The 21,188-nt window shown below is 31.9% G+C and overlaps 1 protein-coding gene and 1 pseudogene across 1 annotated transcript; one reads left to right on the forward strand and one right to left on the reverse strand.

The window, feature by feature from the left end:
• Positions 1–566: 566 nt before the first annotated feature.
• On the forward strand, positions 567–12,848 carry LOC134261393 (FHF complex subunit HOOK interacting protein 2A-like; the record flags this gene model as incomplete). The annotated part of the gene is made up of 14 exons (XM_062743834.1): positions 567–579; positions 1,219–1,419; positions 3,542–3,735; positions 4,041–4,232; positions 4,767–4,846; positions 5,200–5,312; positions 5,504–5,693; positions 6,162–6,243; positions 6,329–6,419; positions 7,693–7,833; positions 8,121–8,261; positions 8,878–8,981; positions 9,788–9,817; positions 11,326–12,848. Coding segments are annotated over 14 exons (1,684 nt in total), but the record flags the coding sequence as incomplete, so codon positions are not given.
• Positions 12,849–15,395: 2,547 nt separating this feature from the next.
• LOC134261397 (uncharacterized) lies at positions 15,396–18,853 on the reverse strand (annotated as a pseudogene).
• Positions 18,854–21,188: the final 2,335 nt, after the last annotated feature.

Consider the following 21,188-nt stretch of genomic DNA (forward strand, 5'->3'; position numbering starts at 1 on the left):
AATTGGTGGATTAATATGAAGTCTCTATCATTCATGGTTCAAAAGTTATGGCAAAGGTTAAAGTTTGCAGACCAAAAAACTATTTTTAGCATATAGGTCACAGTCAAGGTCACAAGGTCATTGACCTTGATGTCATTTGAAAGAGCTTAATTAGTGGAGTCTGCATACCAAATACTGAGTCTCTATTTTCATGGTTCAAAAGTTATGGTGAAGGTTAAAGTTTGGAGGAAAAAAGTAGCATTTAGGTCACAGTCAAGGTCACAAGGTCATTGACCTTTGTGTCATTTGAAAGAGCTTAATTAGTGGAGTATGCATACCAAATATGAAGTCTCTATCTTTCATGATGGTTAAAGTTTGCAGACAAACAGACAGACAGGACAAAAACAATATAGGGTGCATAAAAAATATGTAAGCATCTTTAGTTAGTGCAGATTCAGTTTTATTCAAATCATACCCCCACCCACCCCTCCCAGTGCTCTCTCTCTTAGGGGTAGGTTGGAACCACTTGTGCATCTAAGCTTTTTGATACTAAACAGAGTTAATACTAAACTGATTTTTTTTCCTAGCCATGGTGCTCAGGTGAGTGATATGGCCCATAAGCCTCTTGTCCTTATGTTAATATGTAGTTTAGAAAAAAATCTTCGAACAAAGACTAATGGAAGAGTATCATTTAATATTCAGAATAAAAAATGATCTAATAAGTTAAATAATAATTCTCTCTGCTTGGGCTGAATTTTAAACTGTTTAAAATTCATTAGTCATATGCACAATATTAGTCACACAAGTATGTTTGATCGTGAAGTGCGTTATAGCAGTGTTAAGTTGTATTCAACAATGCAATAGTGTGTCTTACAGAAAATGTTGTCTTTTACTTTGGATAGATTTTAAATAAAATATCTCTTTCAAAACCCCAATTATAAGAAAAAAAATCTCTGAAATTGAGAGACTTGCAGAAGTGACAAATTTTTTGTTTTTTGACATTTACAAAGCTATTTATTTCAGAAAATAACACCTGTCCCGATAAACATAAATCTTTAACAAAAGCAATTCTCTTTGTGTTTTGTTTTAGAAAATAACTTATTTATTATTAATCATGTTAATCATTTAATTTTATTCACTGTATAAATATCAAAGTGAACAACATTACATGTATCTGTTAAGTACGTTATTGAGTTCTTTTTTCTGAATTAATTCATACTGATTTTATCTGTATTTTAGGTGCCAAAACACAAACCTGATGCAAGAAAACCTAGTCTTACCAAAGATGTGCCAACCCCTGAGAATGAAGGTCAAATGAAAACTGCCAACACTTCTTCAGATGCCAATACTTTGCTTACTGCCAAAGCCAGCAATGGTCAGAGTAGTGATGGGCGAAGTTTTAGTCTCATGAATTCTCTCCTAAATCTCTCACACAGTGCAGTAAGTTTCTGTGTAAATTTGTCATGAAATTCAGAGGAAAAAAATTAATTCCTTTGAAATTGTGTAGTTAAATATTGGAAGAGGGGGATATTTTCCTTAAGTAATCAATGTAAGCACTGCAATAAAACAAAGGCCTCTTCAACTTCCTCACATAAAATACATGCACATGGCATATGAATTCAAATCTTTAACAAATATTGGGAGGAAATGTGAAATTAAAAAGCAGGAATAACTATGCAAGTTTTAATTAACAAACCTGCATCAAAAGGGTCAAAAAGGTGAAAAAATGTTTTATCACTGAAATGTCATAGGAAAAGGAAATAGCAAATCAATTATAATTATAAACTTCATTTCACTTTGTTATATTTACCTGGTTAAATCCATTAAAAGGCAATAATATTTCAAAAATTATATTGATACTTATTTTTTAGATAACATGATATACTTTAAAAGAGGATAAATATTTCATGAAATCATGATAACTCTACCCCTGCCAATTACCCCCCCCCTTTCAGAGAAATATGCACCGTAACTACAAGTTTACCATAAAGCCAAAACATCAGCACTGAAATAATTTTTTTTTTATTTTCTTTATTTTCTATCTGAAATATGATGTTCTTTGTCTTTTCAAAATTTATTTCTTTAAAAATAATCATTTTGATAAATTAAATACGGGGAAATCTAACTAAATAATTATTTCTTCAAAATGTCAGCTTGTTTTGCAACATTCCATTTAAAAGCTTTGATACACCATTAGAATCCAAATTAAGAAACACAAACCACATTTGGGTTGTTTGTGATGTTTTAAGGAATCATCTTAAATGTTAATTTAAATTTATTATTTCTAAGCATGTATTTCTGTAAAGGTTATTGGTGTGGAAATTTTGATATTCTTGAGCATAATTTACTTATACATGTATTTTCATTTATAATTAATTTTTTATAAGATTTGTTTCCATCAACATCATAATTTTCCTTTCAAGATATGCATTTTTTATTCTGATATTACATTGTACTAGTATGCACACTTGGTAAACTAATCAAACATAATAGATACATAATTTTATTTCTAAGTTCTACAGATCCCCTTTTCATCTTAAATTAAGCAGATGTACATGTATTGGTATTTACATTAGCTTGTAGTCCTATTATTGCATTGAATTGTAGAATCTAAATCAGAAAACAATATAACTTCAATGATTTTGAACCAATGTAGCTTTAAAAATTTTGCTTAAATTTAGCAATATATTTTCAGAATTATCATTATATTAACCCCCTTCCTCAATAATTATTTACCCAAAAATGATATATCTCCCATAGTTTGTCTTGCTCCTGTTTAAATTAAAAATTTATTATAGATATGTATGAATTTAACCCTTGAATGTATTATGCAAGTGAATTTTTTTCTGGTATAGATTTGTGAGCAGAATTCTTAATACAGTAGAATTTTCCATGGTTCATGAGTATATAGGACAAAGCATGTATAATCTATATGCATATATGTTCTTTGCTTTTGCTGCTTAGTTTCTAATCAAGAAATCCCAGTGCAAGGGAATTAACAGTAATTTTCTATTATTCACTGTACTAAATTAAAATCATTTTTTTCTTTGGTCAGTTCCTTTTCTTCATTTCGCCTTGAGATTCTGTTTCAGAATTTGTGTTATGTAATTGCCCCCCCCCCCCCTTCACTGTATGGCCTTTCCATTACCTATTTACTCAACATTTCTTTTCATTACCATCCATCTGTATGATGCCATAATAAATACATGTATCTCCAAAACATCAGTATATTACATTGAGGCTGAGATTTCATTTTCGTCTATAAGTTTTTTTACGTAGCGAGATCTAAGTAATGAAGACCTGAATATGATGTAAAGTGAAATCTAAGTAATGAAGACCTGAATATGATGCAAAGTGAAATCTAAGTAATGAAGATCTGGATATGATGTAAAGTGAAATCTAAGTAATGAAGACCTGAATATGATGCAAAGTGAAATCTAAGTTATGAAGACCTGAGTATGATACAAAGTGAAATCTAAGTAATGAAGACCTGAGTATGATGCAAAGTGAAATCTAAGTAATGAAGACCTGAATATGATGCAGTATTTAATTTTTGTGACAGGACAGTCGGGTAGCTGTTAAGGCTTGTGAGGGCCTGATGTTGTGTGCTAGTTTACCGGAGGAGACAGCTGCCACTTGTATCGTCCACGACACAGCCTTCTGTACTGAGATGAGTCAGAGGCTCATAGAGGCATATCTCAAACTACCGTCTTTCATAAGTTCTGTGGATCTCGAGAATGTAGAGGCCAAATGGGGGTTAGTTATTTCTTACACTAAAGAAAAATTAAGGCTACAAAACATTTGATTGCAAAATATAGGAATACATTTTATAAGGTTTAAGAGTAGTAGATACATGTGATATTAGATTTGATGAAATTTCCTTCTATAGTTTATATTCTGAATAATTTAAGGTCAGTTAATGATTTAAATTCTTAATTTAAAAAAAACTTAGTTATTACTTTAATATTCCATTGCATCTCTTTTTAGACAAGAAAATCCCTTTTTTCTTTAAAAAAGAATATAATGTAGAAATGAAAAGACACTGCATGTTTTCATTACAGCTTAGATATCATCACAGAGAGTGAGGATCATAAGACATTTCTAGGAAAGCGCCATCTAGTGAGTTTTCTCTCCTGGCTGGATTATTGTGATCAGCTGATTTCTGTCTCAAATCCCATGGTAGCCAAAAACCTGGCCAAGTCCATCAGAGAACTGTTTCTGAATGTTATCATGGAACCATCAGTGTTACAAACGTAAGGGACCTTGGAACGTTTAACAAATTATAGATACACTAAAACTGTTATGGAAATTAAACGTGTATATGCCTTGGATTTTGATTCGGAATGGCAATTACAGATTTTAGTTTCAGCTAAGAATTTTTTTCCTGTGTCTTACATTATACTTTACTACTGATAAGCTAAGATTAATGCAAATGCCTTAAAGATATGGAAAATCGTATTTGTAAACTTGTCATTTCTTCCTCTCTAAAACACATCTGCATTAAAAGCTATATTGGTGGACCAATGCTCAAAGATTTTGTTGGTCACACTTTCCAATTAAAATTAGTTGCCCACTAACATTGGCTTCTGTGATCTAAAATGATTCTACAGTATTCACAAGTTTATAAATTACATGCAGTAAAAGTACCAGGATGTCCTGCAAGCATTTCTTATATAAATATTCAGCCAATTAATAAACTCATTTTCTTGAATTATCAGAAGCTGTAAATGTAAGGAGATACAAGAGTAAATTATCAATCAATCATTGTGCATACATTATAACTGTAGGTCTGAATCAGGTGCAATACTAGCTACAGCATACCTCAATAGGTGTCTACGGACCGTGTGTTCCCCAGAACTCCTCTCTGGTATGTACACAGAAGTGCTTTAGAAAATATACTGTTCATGTACAAAAAATTATATTTGAAATAATGAAAAAAAATGTATTATATCAAAAGAATTCATACATGCTGCTGTATATATGTAAATGTGAATCTGTAGGTAAATCTTTTTTAAAAAAAAGAAACACGAAAACCTTTAGTTTAATTAGCTTAAGATTTTCATTTCAAATCTTCAGAAGCTTTATAATGTGAATCTGTATATATGTATATGTGTATTCCATTTTAAATTTCAAATTGTGTTATCAGTTTCTTCCAGAGATGTGCATTTTTAATTTGGATGGGCTTTTATAATATAATGCTACCTTAATATGACTTTTCAGAGTTTTGCTTCTTCATTCTGGGATCAGAGAGGTTACCAGAGCAGAAAGAGGAGACAACTCAACCTGGCATCAGAGACCGACTCATTGAGCGCTGTAATCATTTATCTGAGGAAGTAAGGAAAACCAATATGACAATCATTTCTCTTGCCTACATGTAGCTTTAGTCATAATTATATGGTATTAAAGACCAATTTATTCACTTATATTTATGATTTTTTGGAGGTCTCATGAAGTACTAGAATTGCATACGTACATTAATACCAATGTCAAATTAAGATAATTATATATATTCATTGTATTTCAGCTGAGTTTGATCACTCTGAAGTTGTTTGACACTCTTCTACAAAAGGATGATGAACACATCATACATAACTTAGTACTACGCAATCTGTTAGGTAGGAACTACTACAAAACTGACAGCAATGAGAGGAAGAACGAGCAGGACAAGGGAGAAAACTCCCCAACTACAAACGGAATCTCTGGGAATAGTGAAGGTAATCAGGAGTTATGTCCCTTCTCTTTATAGTTTCTTAGTTTCCCCACTTCATTTGAGAACATCTGAATAACAATATAATTACTGCTGTCTGAATGGGTATTATGCAATCATATTCAAGATCTGTATAATTGTTAATTTATGTTCAAGAAGTAAAATAAATTTACCTGTACTTTTTAATAATAAAGTCATTCATTTTTATGCCACTTTAATTGTTGGGATGGTGGGAGTAGGAAGACAGAGGTTTAAATTTGTTAGGAACGTTGAATTCTTATGTGAACTCTATCATTGCCACAGTTATCATTTTGATAGATTTGTTGTTCTGATTTTGAAACAAACAAAAAAAAAAAAAACATGTACATATGCATAACCAATGCAAGCCTAGGATAAGTGTACTGCATCTCTTCTGTTTGATTGAAGTTATTTACATAGAGGATTACATGTATTAACACAATATAAATTTTGATAGAGAACACATCCACAGAAGCTTCAGCTAAGCCAAACCTTAACCGTTCAACAAATCGCACAGAAGTTCACAAGATTGTCAACTGGTAGGGAGATAATCAAGTTCTGTCTTCTGTTATGAACAACTTATTTTAAAAACAACAAAAAAGATAGTAAATCTGATTTTTTTAGTTTCCTGTCCTTGCTGCCAGAGCAGTTAAAATCCAGTTATCAGACAGCGGACAGTGGATATGATATGTATTTAAGAGATGCCCACAAACAGGTACATGATTTACCATACATGTTATAAAAACTTATAACTGGAAATAGGCAGGGTGACTTTTTGATATAAATTTATTTCTGAAGTGTTGAAACATGTAGTAAAACAATACACCTAATTTTCAACAATTAAAAGAAGAATAGTGCTGTTAAATTTTAATTCATGAAATAATATGATTTAGTTTTCAGCTCTACTGATTAGATTTCACTTACAATAGGTTATGCATAAATTGCTCAACATCTAGTATTCCTGTATTTGTGTTTGTCCATCTGTTTTTTTTTTGTGCCACTTCGTTTGTCTGATTTTAAACTTTTTTTCAAAATTCTTATGTATCCACAATTTTCACAAGATTTTATGAAACTTGGTAAAAAGATAGTCAAGATACATATGTATAACCATTTTAAATGTTTTTTATTTCAATGGAAAATGCTCAGATTTTTTAAGAACATTATTCCAAAAATCTTTTCAAAATTAATAATGATATTATTATACCCCCTCTGCAAACGAAGTTTGGGGAGGTATATAGGAATCACCTAGTCCGTCTCTCCGTCTGTCCATCTGTCTAGCTGTCCGTCTGTCTGTGCAAACGTGTCCGGTTCATATCTTTCTTACAGAGGGACAGTAGAATCTACTACTCCACACAAAGATTGCCCATGACCTAAGGGTGTGTCATGACCATGACCCAAGGTCATTTGGGGAAGTTCAAGGTCACTGGAAGAAAAAGATCATAATTTTTGTCCGGTCCATATCTTTCTTATGGATAAATTTGGGAGGTTTTCATTTCACACATAGATTGCCCATGACCCAAGAGTGTGTCATGACCTTGACCCAAGGTCATTTGGGGAACTTCAAGGTCACTGGAAGAAAAATTTCATAATTTGTGTCCGGTCCATATCTTTCTTATGGATAAACTTGGTAGGTTCTCATTTCACACAGAGATTGCCCATGACCCAAGGGTGTGTCATGATTTCGACCCAAGGTCATTTGGGGAAGTTCAAGGTCACTGGAAGAAAAATTTCATAATTCATGTTTGATACATATCTTTATTATGGAAAAACTTACTTCTGAAAAACCCAGCGGGGGGTATTTTGTCCCTTTTGGACAGTTCTAGTTATTACATGTATTACTATGGTCTTGTTTGATATAAAAAAAGCTTGGAAGCACAAGTAGGATAAATCAAGGTCGTAACTTGATAAGAGACTGATAACTTACCCCACTTGTAAAGAGGATTGCAAATTTCTGACGTGATTGTCAAAGTGTTGAAATTTTTTTCCAGTTTCATCATGTGTGTGAGATGACCGATCCCTGGTCTTGGCCTAAAGAACCAGTTGTCATCAGGAGATTTGTTATGGAGGAATTTTATGAAGGGGCTTTTCTCAGAATGTTACTAGATAAAATGTCTCACTTAATGGATCAGGTGAAAAAGTGTAAACCTTTCTTAACGTCAAATGTGTTTGTTTCCAAAACTATGTTGTCATATATTGTAGAGGTTTAAGCTTTCTACTCATTATTATGTTTAAGAATTCTTTTTCATCTTTTGTTTAAGATTTTTAAAAGCTTATAAAGTACATGGTAAAAACATGATTAAAAATTTTAAAATCTTTATTTTTCACTTCTCAGTTTAAAACATTTTGTATTGTATGATTTGTAGCTGACCTAGTGTTAGATATTATTTTAAATCAATTTATCTGATACACATTTCAGAGTTATCCAGTTAACCTTCAGTTGACCTCTGTTATCTCAAGATTGGCTCTCCTGCCACACCCCAATCTCAGTGAGTTCCTGTTGGATCCCTTTCTCCCTGTCAGGGATGGTGTCAAAACTCTTTTTTCTGTCTTCCAGAAGGTAAATGTAACCAGATTATGATTCCGAGATTGAAAGCCAAATATAACTTTGTGATTGACTCATTAATGGGGGGATCAGGTACCAGAGTAAATAACATTTCCACATCGTTTATACTTTTGATGGAATAAAAAATGCCCTTCTATCTTTAATGGATGTACTACAATTATAATATTTGATATCAGGGTTTTTAATTTCTGTAAATCACAAAAGAACATTAAATTTTGCAAAATTACAAAAGACTCTGTTGTTGAAAAATTCATTCTTGCATATATTTTCATTTTGATAAAATATATAACAGTTCATGACATTACAAGAATTCTGGAAAATTTTGTTTCACATATTAAATACCAAATTTCTGTCACACCAAATTAAGGTGTGCTATACTTGTATTCAATATGTACGGTATACATTCAATTGAGATTAATCTTCTATTTTGACTATCACATATTTTTCTATCAATTAGTAAAATGTGCACTTCTTAAATTTTAAGTTTACAATAATCGTTAAAGTTAATACTTTCTTTTATGAAATATTATCTTGTTCATCTCTATTAACATGTCCAATACAGTACTGTAATACAGTATTATTAATATATAATCAAATTAAAATATTTCAGCTGTCCAGTGAGATTAGAACAAAACTTCACACACAAAGTGACCTTAGTCAGAAACTGGTTAGTGTTCGTCGTCAGTTAATGGGAACCAGTCCAAATCTCCACAGGTAGGGATTATAAGCTTATCTTATCAACTAAATATGATCGTTTAACTGTCAGTTTGATGTCAGATGAATGCTGACAATAAGCATGATAAATAGTATACAGCCCCGGATCCCAGTTTTTTCCCAGATTAAGATAGAAGTGAATAATCTGTTGTAAACTTCAAAAAATTTATTTTGAAAAAAAGTGCAAAAGAGATCTTACCTTGAAATATGACATGCTTGTTAGACGAAAGAGTACCAGATTTGACAGTGTATTCATGCTTACATTCTAAACTAAATCTGGATGTCATTTTGGAAATTTTTTTAGATTGAAATATTACTTAAATTTCTTCAAAATTTGATCCTTTTAAAATTACAGGGGGAGGGGAGGGGGGGTTCTGTGTGCATTTGGATCTAGGCATGTCTACAAAGAGGAAGTGCATTTTGGATGACTTGGAATGTCACTGTTTTCTGATTTATATTTAAGGAATGCTCCATGTATATGTATATAACCTAAAGCATGTAATAATTGTATGTGATTTTCTTGACTTAAAGAACAAGACCATTCAGGAAACATGAAAGATTTCAGTTCAGGTCTTTTACTTTTAATCATAGTCAGATCTATATGCATGAGCACTTTGACAGTTATATGTATATATGCATGTATTAGTATTTCATGCAATCATATTATATTCATTTGTAACATCTTATGATACAGCTACATCTATATATCCTCAACCTAACAAAGATTGCAGAGCTGTCTTTACATTTTATTATAAAGTAGAAGCTAACTGAATTATATATTTGTATGCTATATGACTTATCTTTAGACTGCGTATTGTAACAAAACTTCATGATGGGTAAGTTCATTAATATTTGTTGTTGCCTGTCACTGCCCTGCTGGGTATAGGGGAAAAGCACCTCGCACTTCAACAAGTCAGGCTTATGAATACTTAAACAAATAAAAAGTGTGTATAAGTTCATGCAGAAAATGTGTGTCCTGCTGACTGGTGTTACGTTTAAAAAAAATTTAAACAATTCTCAATAAAATGTTTTTTGTATCATTAGGCTGTAGGACCTGCCAGTTAATGAAAACAATTTTACTTCCCCAAAGCTGATTATTCTGGTCTTGGACCTCAGGGTTTTGGTAGAGACAAAATATCAATGGATGAAATTCTCTAGAACTTTTTAGTTTTTAGAAATGAATTACATGATCTTTTAAAAAAAACTCATTAGAAATATTACCATCGATTTCTTTTGAAACTCTTTGAATATGAGAAAATAAGATTGTTGCTTATCAACAATTTTATATTTGCAAGTTGCAAACCCATCTGCTTTGCCGTAACTACTTCTCACTGCTTTTCTACACTAATGAAAGAGGTACAGTCAATTAAAAACTTTTTTTTCATGGAAAAAGACTCCTAAGTTACATAAAAATGGAATTGTGGAAATAAAGTAATAAGTATAGCAGTGGAGATGATGTAAAAGTAATTTAGGAAATTCAAGGTATGATGAACTGGGATTGAAATCGGTCTGTAACTCTTTCTCATGCATCTACATTCCAAATATCTGATCAGTTTTGTGTAAAGTGGGGGAAAAGTTTGAGCATAGTGTAATTCTGTTTTTTTTTTCTTAAAGAACCAAATATTGTATGATGGACATAGGAAAGAAAGACATCAAGTTTATTATTAGAATAAAGAATAAATAAAAAATAAAAAGCAGGAAGGATACAGACATACACATTATCACATTGCACTGTTCATGTATATGTAATATATGTTCTGTAATTTTAATGTAAAGACATCATAACCAGGCTCTGGCTACAATTTGGCTTATAGATTTTATACAGTGTATTGATCAATTTTCTTGCATATAAAAGTCAAACAACAATTATATATTATGAGAATTTTTCAATTTTAACACATTTCACAGAAACCATATTCATCATCAGAAAAGAAATTACAGAATATATATCTGCAGACTTTAAACCATATTTGCACAAAATATTTGAGATATCATTGCATGTTGGTACAATGTATAAGTAGTACAGTTGTATTGCAAGCATGTTGGAAAATAGAATTGTCATTTGGTATAAAGTTTTATTTTATATGTTTGTATTCTTAAATGGGACAGTTTTTTGAGATTTAAAGAATGTATTTATACTTATTTCTGAATGTAGATTGCAATTATGTAGCATTCATTTTATTGGGATTGGTTAATTGTTCTTTCTCCTTAGTCTTTATTTTTTATTCTTTCTTTCTTTTATGATCTTTAGCTATTCTATAAATTCATATTATTTGTTTATTCATATTTATTTGCATTTTTCAATATTTAAATATTCATATGTATTTTCAAATCTTGTAAACAGATATGAAGACCAAAACCAATTAGAGGCCATCATAGTCATGGAAGAGTTTTGTAAAGAGCTCTCAGCAATAGCATTTGTCAAGCACCATACTGAAGTAAATAAGTCATGTTGATGACCTAAGGTTATCCAGATTTGCTGATATTTGATAGAGAACATATCCTCTATCTGTTTTCTCTATGTGAAGCTTTTGTTGAAGGATCTGTGGTGTCTATAGTTTTGTGAACTCAGCCAAACAGAGAATTCTCCAACAGAAATATGTAATAGTGTAACAATCGAAATTTTCATGTATTTATTGGCATTCTTCGAAAACATTGCTAAAAATAATTTCTCCATCTCCATTGTATCTCCAGAATGTTGGAATGTTCTTACATGTGTAATACTCTTTTGATGTTTTTACATGTATCTCAGTTAAAAATAATAAAAATCATAAATTTAAGATAATGGTTAGATTGGTGCCTGAAAATGTATATAGAAAAATTCAGATGGAAGTATTTTTTTGCATGAAATCCATAAATAGTGCAATATTTATAACAAAGTATTATAAACATGTATCCTTATTACATATTATATATAGTATTATGGTAGGGTAAACCATTTTTTTCTTCAGTATATATTTATAACTTGGAAATGTTTATGCTCGTTAATGATGATATTGTATTTATTTTTTATTTCCCTGTGTGCCAAACAATATGAATACAGCTGTCTGTTTTTAATTTAGAAAGTCTCCAAAATCACGTGAAATGTGCCGGTAGAGAAAGGGTTAATGGTCTAATCAAAGATTTCATATTCTTAAAACTTAGTGTTTTTTGAAAAAGAAAAAAAATTATCTGACTTGTAACTGATTATTCATTAATGTTATATTGAAAAAATTGTTCCCCAGTGAATTTTAGATATTTTAATTCTTTAGTTTCTGTTAATTTTCTGTTACTCTGATAATTCTAATGTTATATTTAGTTTTAATTTTAAAAAATCATATTGCATGATAATTTTTTTAAATTTTATGTCAGGGACTTTAATCATGTAAACTGAATGGGTTGGATTATGCAATTAAGTTGTAAACAAAAATATGATAAATTTATTTCTCTCCCTTTATGCTTTTAATCTAAATGAATTAAATTAAATGTTGTGTTTTCCTTTCTTCATTGAAAAATCAGCTGTGAAATCTTGATCAATGCTACATGTATAATTGCAGATATTTGCTCAGTAAATGGGATAGTTTTTAGGGGTCTTTTCAGAGGGTACTGCATGTGAACTTCCCCAGAAATGCCATACTTCTACAGTAAATTATTTTTTATGAAAATAAAGATTTCCAAATACTTGCATAATCCTACTCTGGAAAGGTAATCTATTATCCATTTTCAATTATATATTATTATTGAAATACATGTACATGTGTTTCATAGAGATTTCCTCAGTATACTAGTCAAACATTTTATGTGCACAAAATAACTGAATAATCATAAAATATATGCATGCCATTTATCACTTTCTCTCCACGAAATAAAAAGTATTTTAAGGGTAAATCTTAGTCTTTTATGTTACATGCAACAATCAAGATTTTCAAGAAACATGAGCAGAGTAAATAAACCATTTTTACTACAACAGTATGATTATTTAATTAAGAGGAAAACACTTGCTGTGGCCTTCAACTCGACATTTAGATATATCGACGACATATTGTCAATTAATAATGGGTAATTTCCATTCCTACGTGGATTCGATATATCCTGGTGAGCTTGAGATAAAAGATACCACAGAGTCTGACAGTTCTGTTTCATACTTGGATATTATACTTGAAAAAGACACTAATGGTAAACTAACAACCAAGCTATATGATAAACTTGATGACTTTAACTTTTCTATCATCAACTTCCCTTACTTATGCAGCAATATACCTTCATCACCTGCATACAGAGTATATATATCTCAGTTGATTTGATACACAGTAAGTTCTATGGTCGATACAATGACCTTGTCAGCAAATACAATTTATCATTGAGTCAAATGCTGACCGACTTTTTTCATACCAATTGTTAGTCCATTATTTATACACTGAATTGAATTGACAACAGATTTTTTTCCGTTATTTCCTGATCATGACAAGGAGCACACAGTGGATGTGACCAGTGGGCAGGGGATGCTCACTCCTCCATGGCACCTGATCCCACCTCTGATGTTTCGGGGGTCCATGTTTGCTCTGCTCTTATTTTGTATTGTTTTATGGACTTGGAGATTGAATGCTGTACGTTATCTCCATATCGTTCTTCCATCCTATTCTCTTTCTGTATAAAGGCTGCCATATCTCGTAAAACTACCACTACTGAAAATATCAAAATATTGACCACAATCTTATAATAAAAATCCAATAAATAAGAAAAATCTTCAACAGGGCAAAAACACAGACCCCTGGGTGTACATCTAAGGTGGATCACGGTAGCCTAGTGGTAGAGCGTTCGCTTCGTGATCGGGAGGCCCGGGTTCGATTCTCGTTTGCGACGCCGCGTCAAACCTAAGACGTAAACATAGGTAATGAATGTTCCTTCGCCAAGCGCTCGGCATTAGAAGTGAAAGTCACGGGTCTTTCGGATATAACCTTAAAAACGTAGGTCCCGTGTCACGGTAGGTGTTGGCACGATAAAGAACCCTCACTGCTCAATGGCCCTGAGTGCCCAGTATAGGTCTAAATTTAAAGCCCTTCACCGGCATACGGTGACGTCTCCATATGAGTGAAAAATTCTCCAGAGGGACGTTAAACAATATACAATCAATCAATCAATCTAAGGTGGATCAGGTGCCATGGGGAAATGACTGAGCATTCCCTGTTGATTTAGCATGCCTATCATGAGTCCCGGCCTCTGTATTATTAATCAAGATAACTGGGTAATCTGTTATAAAATTTGTACAGGAACAATGGCCTAGTAATTTGACATGTCGGGTAAAATATCCCAATGAGAGGTTGTATATCCAAATGAGGTCACTATTACACCTTAAGATTTTCAAAGTGCTGACTTGATTTTAAAAAGTTGAACACCCTCAAAAATCAACTAATTTTTCAGCTGCTTGCCCTCTTTCAAAAATAATTGTACTCAAAACATGCTTTTGCATAAAAAATCCATATGGAAACCTAATCACTTTATGCTGGTAATATTTGGGCATTACCACATAAATGTACTAGCATATGGAAAGCTAACAATGGACAAGCCAGATATTTGTTATATATTATCAGTTTAGGTGGTCATTAATGTGAAAATCTGATCAAAATGACAGTATGCAACATATGTGGCTGACTGTATTGGTCTTTTTTTTATTTCACTTGGATGCACCAAGTTAATTTACGAATGAAAATAAGCATTGTTAATCGTCAGTATATTGATATATTGAATTGAAGCTCTAAGCAATCGTTTCCTTCTGATGTAGATTAAAAATAAATTTTGCTTTATATAAAAAAAATTAAAACAGGTTCGCTTATGGAGGAGCACAATAAGTTCCTATCGTAATTCCATTAGATTTTCGGGAGAAGTTATGGACATTGTCCACAAAGATGACAGATATATATCACGTTGAAAAACTCCCATGTCTCTTAACAAAGTAACTGTTTAGCAAAGAAAGAACGAGAGTGCATTTGATTGGCTCTTGGAACGTATCTGTGTGCACTTCAAAAGTGATAATTTAATTGATGTATCACATGGAATTTTATTTCCTACATTTTGTTTCGATTATTTTGAAGTAACTTGAAATATAACTAGATGACTCATTTGGTACAAAATACTACATCTTTTAAACTTTTTGGATTTTTCAGGAAAACAAATCTTTATCAAAAAAACCCAAACAGCATTGCATTTATAGATTCACATTGACATAAGAAAGATTTTTCAAGGAGATGCAACCGTTACTCTTGAACGCCCCCTTTATGTCTCTTGGTCTTGCGTGCCTTTCTTCTCTTTGAACTTTCAGAAGAAAAACTTCCATAAGCAGAATTATTTAAAATTTTCCCAACTACCAACGAAGAATTTATTTGCAGTATATATAGATCATTTACGTTACGTTCATAGATACATGTATATACTTGGATTGCAATAAGTGTTGAAAGAGTGTTCATTTCAAATAAATAATGATTAAACATATCTGAAAGTTTTTATGGATCACTCTTTAGAACAAACAGCACACACGAGTTCTCTTCCTTCTACGTACGGAGGACATTTCAAGGAGCCACATCGAGCTTCAACATGATAAAAAAGGTAGCCATCTTTGTTAGGATGGCCACCATGTAAGGTGTCAGGGTTTTTGTCTACACACTTATATGTGGTTGCAGCAGCATGTTTATAATATCCAGACATGAGATAACCCTCGTATTCCAAACTCCAACCTTTGTAACATGTTCTTCTTGCTAAAACAAAGTTATGCATTGATTTATTCTCTCAAATTAATTAGGACAGGAATGCATATAAAAATACCGGTATCTTTCTTTAAACATCATTTCTGTGTAACGCTTATTATGTCCTTCTTATACCTGCGTGATTCATCTACGGGTACATGCTATTGTCTTTCACTAATTCACACAATTTCAATTACCAGTGAATACATAATTAATTAGTCGTGTACTCACTGGTGATTGAATTTAAAGAATAAGTAAAGAAGGATATGGAGATAACGAACAGTATTCAAGATCAAAGTCCATAAAACAATGCAAAAATAGGAGCAGCGCAAACACGGACCTTCATCCCCTGCCGACTGGTCACACCCGCCGTGTGCTCCTTGTCAATATCGGGAAATAATGGGAAAATCCGTCCTCAAATCAGTGTATAAATAATCATGGACTAACAATGAACATGTTTCACACTTGGATATTTTACTTGAAAAGACGTTAATGGAAATCTAACAACCAAGCTCTATGATAAACGTGATGTCTTGAACTTTTTCTGTCGTCAACTTCCCTTACTTATGCAGCAATGTACATTCATCATCTGCATACGGAGTTTACATATCTCAATTGATTCAATACGCAAGAGCATGCTCTACGTATGAACAATTTCTTAAACGAGGTAAATTATTGACAAACGAGTCGATGAAACAAGAATATCAGCAGTCTCGGTTAAAGTCATCATTTTGTAAGTTTTATGGTCGATACAATGACCTTGTCAGCAAATGCAATTTATCATTGAGTCAAATGCTGACTGACGTTTTTCATACTTATTGTTAGTCCATTATTTACCACTAAATTGACGACTGATTTTTCCGTTCTTTCCCGATCACGACAAGGAGCACACGGCGGGTGTGACCGGTCAGCAGGGGATGCTCACTCCTCCATGGCACCTGATCTCACCTCTGATGTTTCGGGGGTCCGTGTTTGCTCTGCTCTTATTTTGTATTGTTTTATGGACTTTGATATTGAATACTCGTCGTTATCTCCATATCCTTAATTGATCAGTATACGGGGTAACCCATGATTCAATTTAATTTTAAAAAATTTAAAAAATCAAAGTTCATCCCTCTGTTATTCAACTTTTACTTAAATTCATTACGTAATCATTTCTTGCTTAATGATTGCGAAATAACACAATGATTTTTAAATCGATCCATCTTAGAATTTAGAATTTTTACCAGTACCTGGAAACACTTTCACTACAGATCTATTTCGCACTAAACAAACAGCACATGGAACATCATGGTCATGAAGTGAAGCCGAATGACTAACGTCCGATGTTTGGTATTCTGCTCCAAACACATAACCCTTATCTCCATCAGTACCATCCCTGTAGATCCCCACTCTGGATCCCTCGGTAAACACAGTGGATCTACAGCTGCTCCAGTGTGATCTTGATGTGACCCTCCTGCAAATCCTAAAACAATATGTTCATTCATTTATCTTATCAATTTCAAAATTATTTTAGAAGTTTCAATGTTAGCTTATCAAATTAAAAAGAATATTTACATGCAATGCATGCTCATCCACTGTTTTTATAATTATCTAAAGTTTTCAAGATAAAATATTAATAAATTTCTTGAAAAACTTTTATAAAAATAAAACAATGGTGAAACGTAAACATTAACAATAATACAGCTCGTGCTCTGTTTACAAAAACATTTACGTTTCATCGAATGTGTTCAATTACCTAAACTCTGCATACATCACTGGTGAGTTGATTTTGCTTTCTCATATTTCTACGCTGAATTTTCTTGATTTTTTTTATTTTTAACATTTTTTATTATGTTGTGTACATTGAGTTACACACAAGGAGATATACTCCTACGTACCTCTCTGTACAGCATTTATTTTTACAAACCAAATATTCTAATTTGACCTAAATAAAGCTTTTTACCATAAAAATGTAACAAGGATTTACCCGAATAAACTAGATCTGCATTGGATGGACACGTTTTCTTCCCCCATCTTATGTAAACAGTACTTCTATTATCTCGATCTGCAGGTTGAAAATATTCATTTTATGTTAATGTTTCTTGAAAATAAGTTTTTATGATCTTCTGATCTTTTTGTTTCTAAAGATCTATAATTCTTATGTACACGATGTTAAAGAAGCAATTGTAGTAAGAATTTCCATTTATACCTCCACTAACAACACTGGCTTTCATCTCTTTCTTGAAATTCTTCAAAGATTGTTCCATGGTCTCAGTGAAGCTTTTGAATTCCCGCCTTAAAGCCTCCACTTGATAGACCCCTAAAGCAGACGACAACTGTCCTGTCAGGTATCCCTGTAACATGTCCTTACAGTTTCCGGTCTCATTTTCACCCTGTACATTAACAAGTAACACAAAGAAAATCAGAGATGGCTTCTTCATCATCTGAAAAAAACCTATACAAAATCGGATTCAAAAATGCTGTTTTTTTCTGTTCAGCTTATCAGACCATTTATTGAATACATGTTATTTCTTTAAAGCAATCTGATATTCTATCATATGGTTATGTTTTCAGTCTTCTTTGTCGGAGAAGTCGATTTATTTATGGTTGTGAAAAAACAGTCCACATCTGATTTACTACCCTTCTCGAATATATTTCTGCACTTCAGTTTCAGTTTCCTAAAACCTGCTTTATATATCTATGTTTGTAAGGATTTTATGAAGTTTAGCTCTCCAGTATAGATATTGCAATTCAGAATCATTTTCATTGTTGGATCGAAATATTAAAAACTGACAATTGATTTAAAGAAATATACAGTTTTAAAATGCTGATATTTATGCGACCAGGATTTATATAAATCTTAACTAGTCTTTCTTTGTAAATCTTTAAACACCAATACAATGAAAGTTCATGAATATGTCTTTCGTTCAATCATAGGTTATTTACATTGCATGCAGATAAGTTTTTACCATATTATTATTGTTCATTTTTAAAGATTAGTTTATACATTTTATGAGATAAGATTTATTATTACATATTTCATGAAATTATGCAAGTTTACTTACCTCTACTGAAATTGTTTCCTGAAAACTAAAACTATAGAATTTTTATATTTGACAAGGCTTCACCTGTGCAAATATATAGGAACAATGCGCGAATGGTAAAACATATTCTTTTCTATCCTTGTGATATAACTTTCAGATGTCATTAAATTGTAATCTAACACCGAAAAGTTGGATCTCGTGATTTATTTTGCAACATTTTTTTCACGCACTTTGTAACATATTAAGATCGATCAATCTGTTAAAATATGATAAGTTGGTGTTCTGTAGATGTACAATAACGTATCCGATCTTTTTTTTTCTATTTTGGGGGACAAATGGGCGTAAAAAGACTTTTTTTCTTACAAAAATAACTTTCCAGGTCACTTTTAACATTTTACACAGTAGACAGATCAACTTTTCGAAAATGATTGCATGTGTCCTGTAGATATGCATTACGATTTCAGAATTTTCATTTTAACCTCGGGTTCAAATGGGAAAGGGGGGGGGGGTCGGAAAACAACACTCAAAACATTTTTCATTTTACAACAAATATATGACTCCCAGATCTCTTCATTCATTCTATGCAATAGCCATTTCATCTTTTGCAAGATAATTTGAGGCCTGCCCTAACTACAAAATCATTGGCACGAGGGCCATGAAATTTACAATTTTAGAAGAAGTAGCCTTGCTCATTATTACTATGCATTTAGGTTGTTTGCTTAATACCCAGGTGTATAGGAGGATATCAGTGATTTTTAGAGAACTTTATTTCAGATAAGCATTCATATAGCTTGATTCAAAATAGCAAGGAAAATTGGGGTCAATTTGAATTCTACTGTACACAGTCCAATTAATTTGACATTTTGCAGTTAAATTGTAACACTTGGTTTAATCACTTTAATCTTTATTACATTTTCATCAGATGTAATAATGACAGTAAATATAATAATATTGTACATACAATAGTTTGAATAATATGTTTTCTTGAATTAATCATGCAAATTAACGCGCATACCTATAATCGTGTTACCTTCTTGCATTGAAAGTATCATATTTGGTGTATTAAAAATCTAAATAGGTAATAAAATAGTTTTTTTTTTCTTGTATCAAACCTTTTATTATATTCGTGCTGATCGATTGGAAGTACAGTTTGTGTAAGTGATGTAAATTTTGAGATATTGGTGAAAATATGCGATTTTCAGGGGGGACTGTGTAACCAATGCAATGTTCCTAGAATATAATAACGAAAAATGTTGTCTGAGTAAAAATATTTGGGGCTAAATTTCCAAGAAATTAAATGTGACTATAATGTTCAGATTTAATTAATTTTCTTCTATTTATCCTTCCACTAAAAGAAATACCTCCACCCCCACCCCCAACCCCCGTAATAAATTTTGTTTATCTATGACTTTGTGAGCATTTCAAAAACAAATTACAGCAAAAGTGACTTCTCCGAGTTATGGTTACCAATCACATGAGTCTGTATCAACACGCAAAAATTTGTACTGTTGTGCGATGGTATTTGTGTATCTAGTGGTTAATTCTATGCCAAAGAGATTTTTGTAAAGATTTATATAGATGAAAATCATCAAAATATTATATCATCTAAAAATTAATATTACAGAATTATATCTTACAATAATAAGTTATCGCTTCTTTTAAACAAAAGCAGAATATAATTATGAAGAAGTCTGAGAAAAATCACGTTTATCAATTTTTAAATAACCACAATTAACACATTTATTTTAAAAAAATATTGGCCAAAAATATTTAGCTAAACTAGTATCTATTAATATATCAATATTATTGAACAATCAGAAATTGAAGGGGTATGACCCGGTGAAGACACGAGTTTGTACACCAGATTTTACTTCAATTATAAACAAATACTTTAACTAGAGGTACTGTGAACAATGAGCTCACTAAATAATACCCCCCGCCTCCCATAATGTCCATAATTTGCTATATATTGTTTTACGGTAATGTGTAAAGAGGAATAACTCGTCTATCAAATGTTATCTAGAAGCTTCTATATGTAAATTCATAGGTAAACATATAATGGCAATGTCCATATTTTTTGCTATGGAAAACTTAAAATACGTGTCGAATAAAAAAGTAAAATAGGAGGTGCACAATGGCAATATGTAATAAAGATTCTGTGAAAGTTTCATTAAATTTCACTCAGTAGTATAAGAGGAGTTGCGGATAAGAGAAAAAGCGTAACAGACGGACGGACGGACATACAGACGGACGGACGGAAATCCCGATTACTATATACCCTCCCACTTTTCAAGCGGGGGGTATAAATATGCGTGTATCGTTAAATTTGATTGAATTATTTTTGTGTTAAATCCTCTGTTATACTGAGTATTTCGTGGTCAGATATGCACCAATCCGTGGAACGTAATATTGACGTGCATGTTGACTAATGGCTACTAGTAAAAAAAAATAATATTGGAATT

This window comes from Saccostrea cucullata, unplaced genomic scaffold (assembly GCF_032062105.1).
Source record: "Saccostrea cucullata isolate Sc308-1 unplaced genomic scaffold, CSIRO_AGI_Scuc_v1 ctg559, whole genome shotgun sequence".
In the NCBI taxonomy this organism is placed as follows: domain Eukaryota; kingdom Metazoa; phylum Mollusca; class Bivalvia; order Ostreida; family Ostreidae; genus Saccostrea; species Saccostrea cuccullata.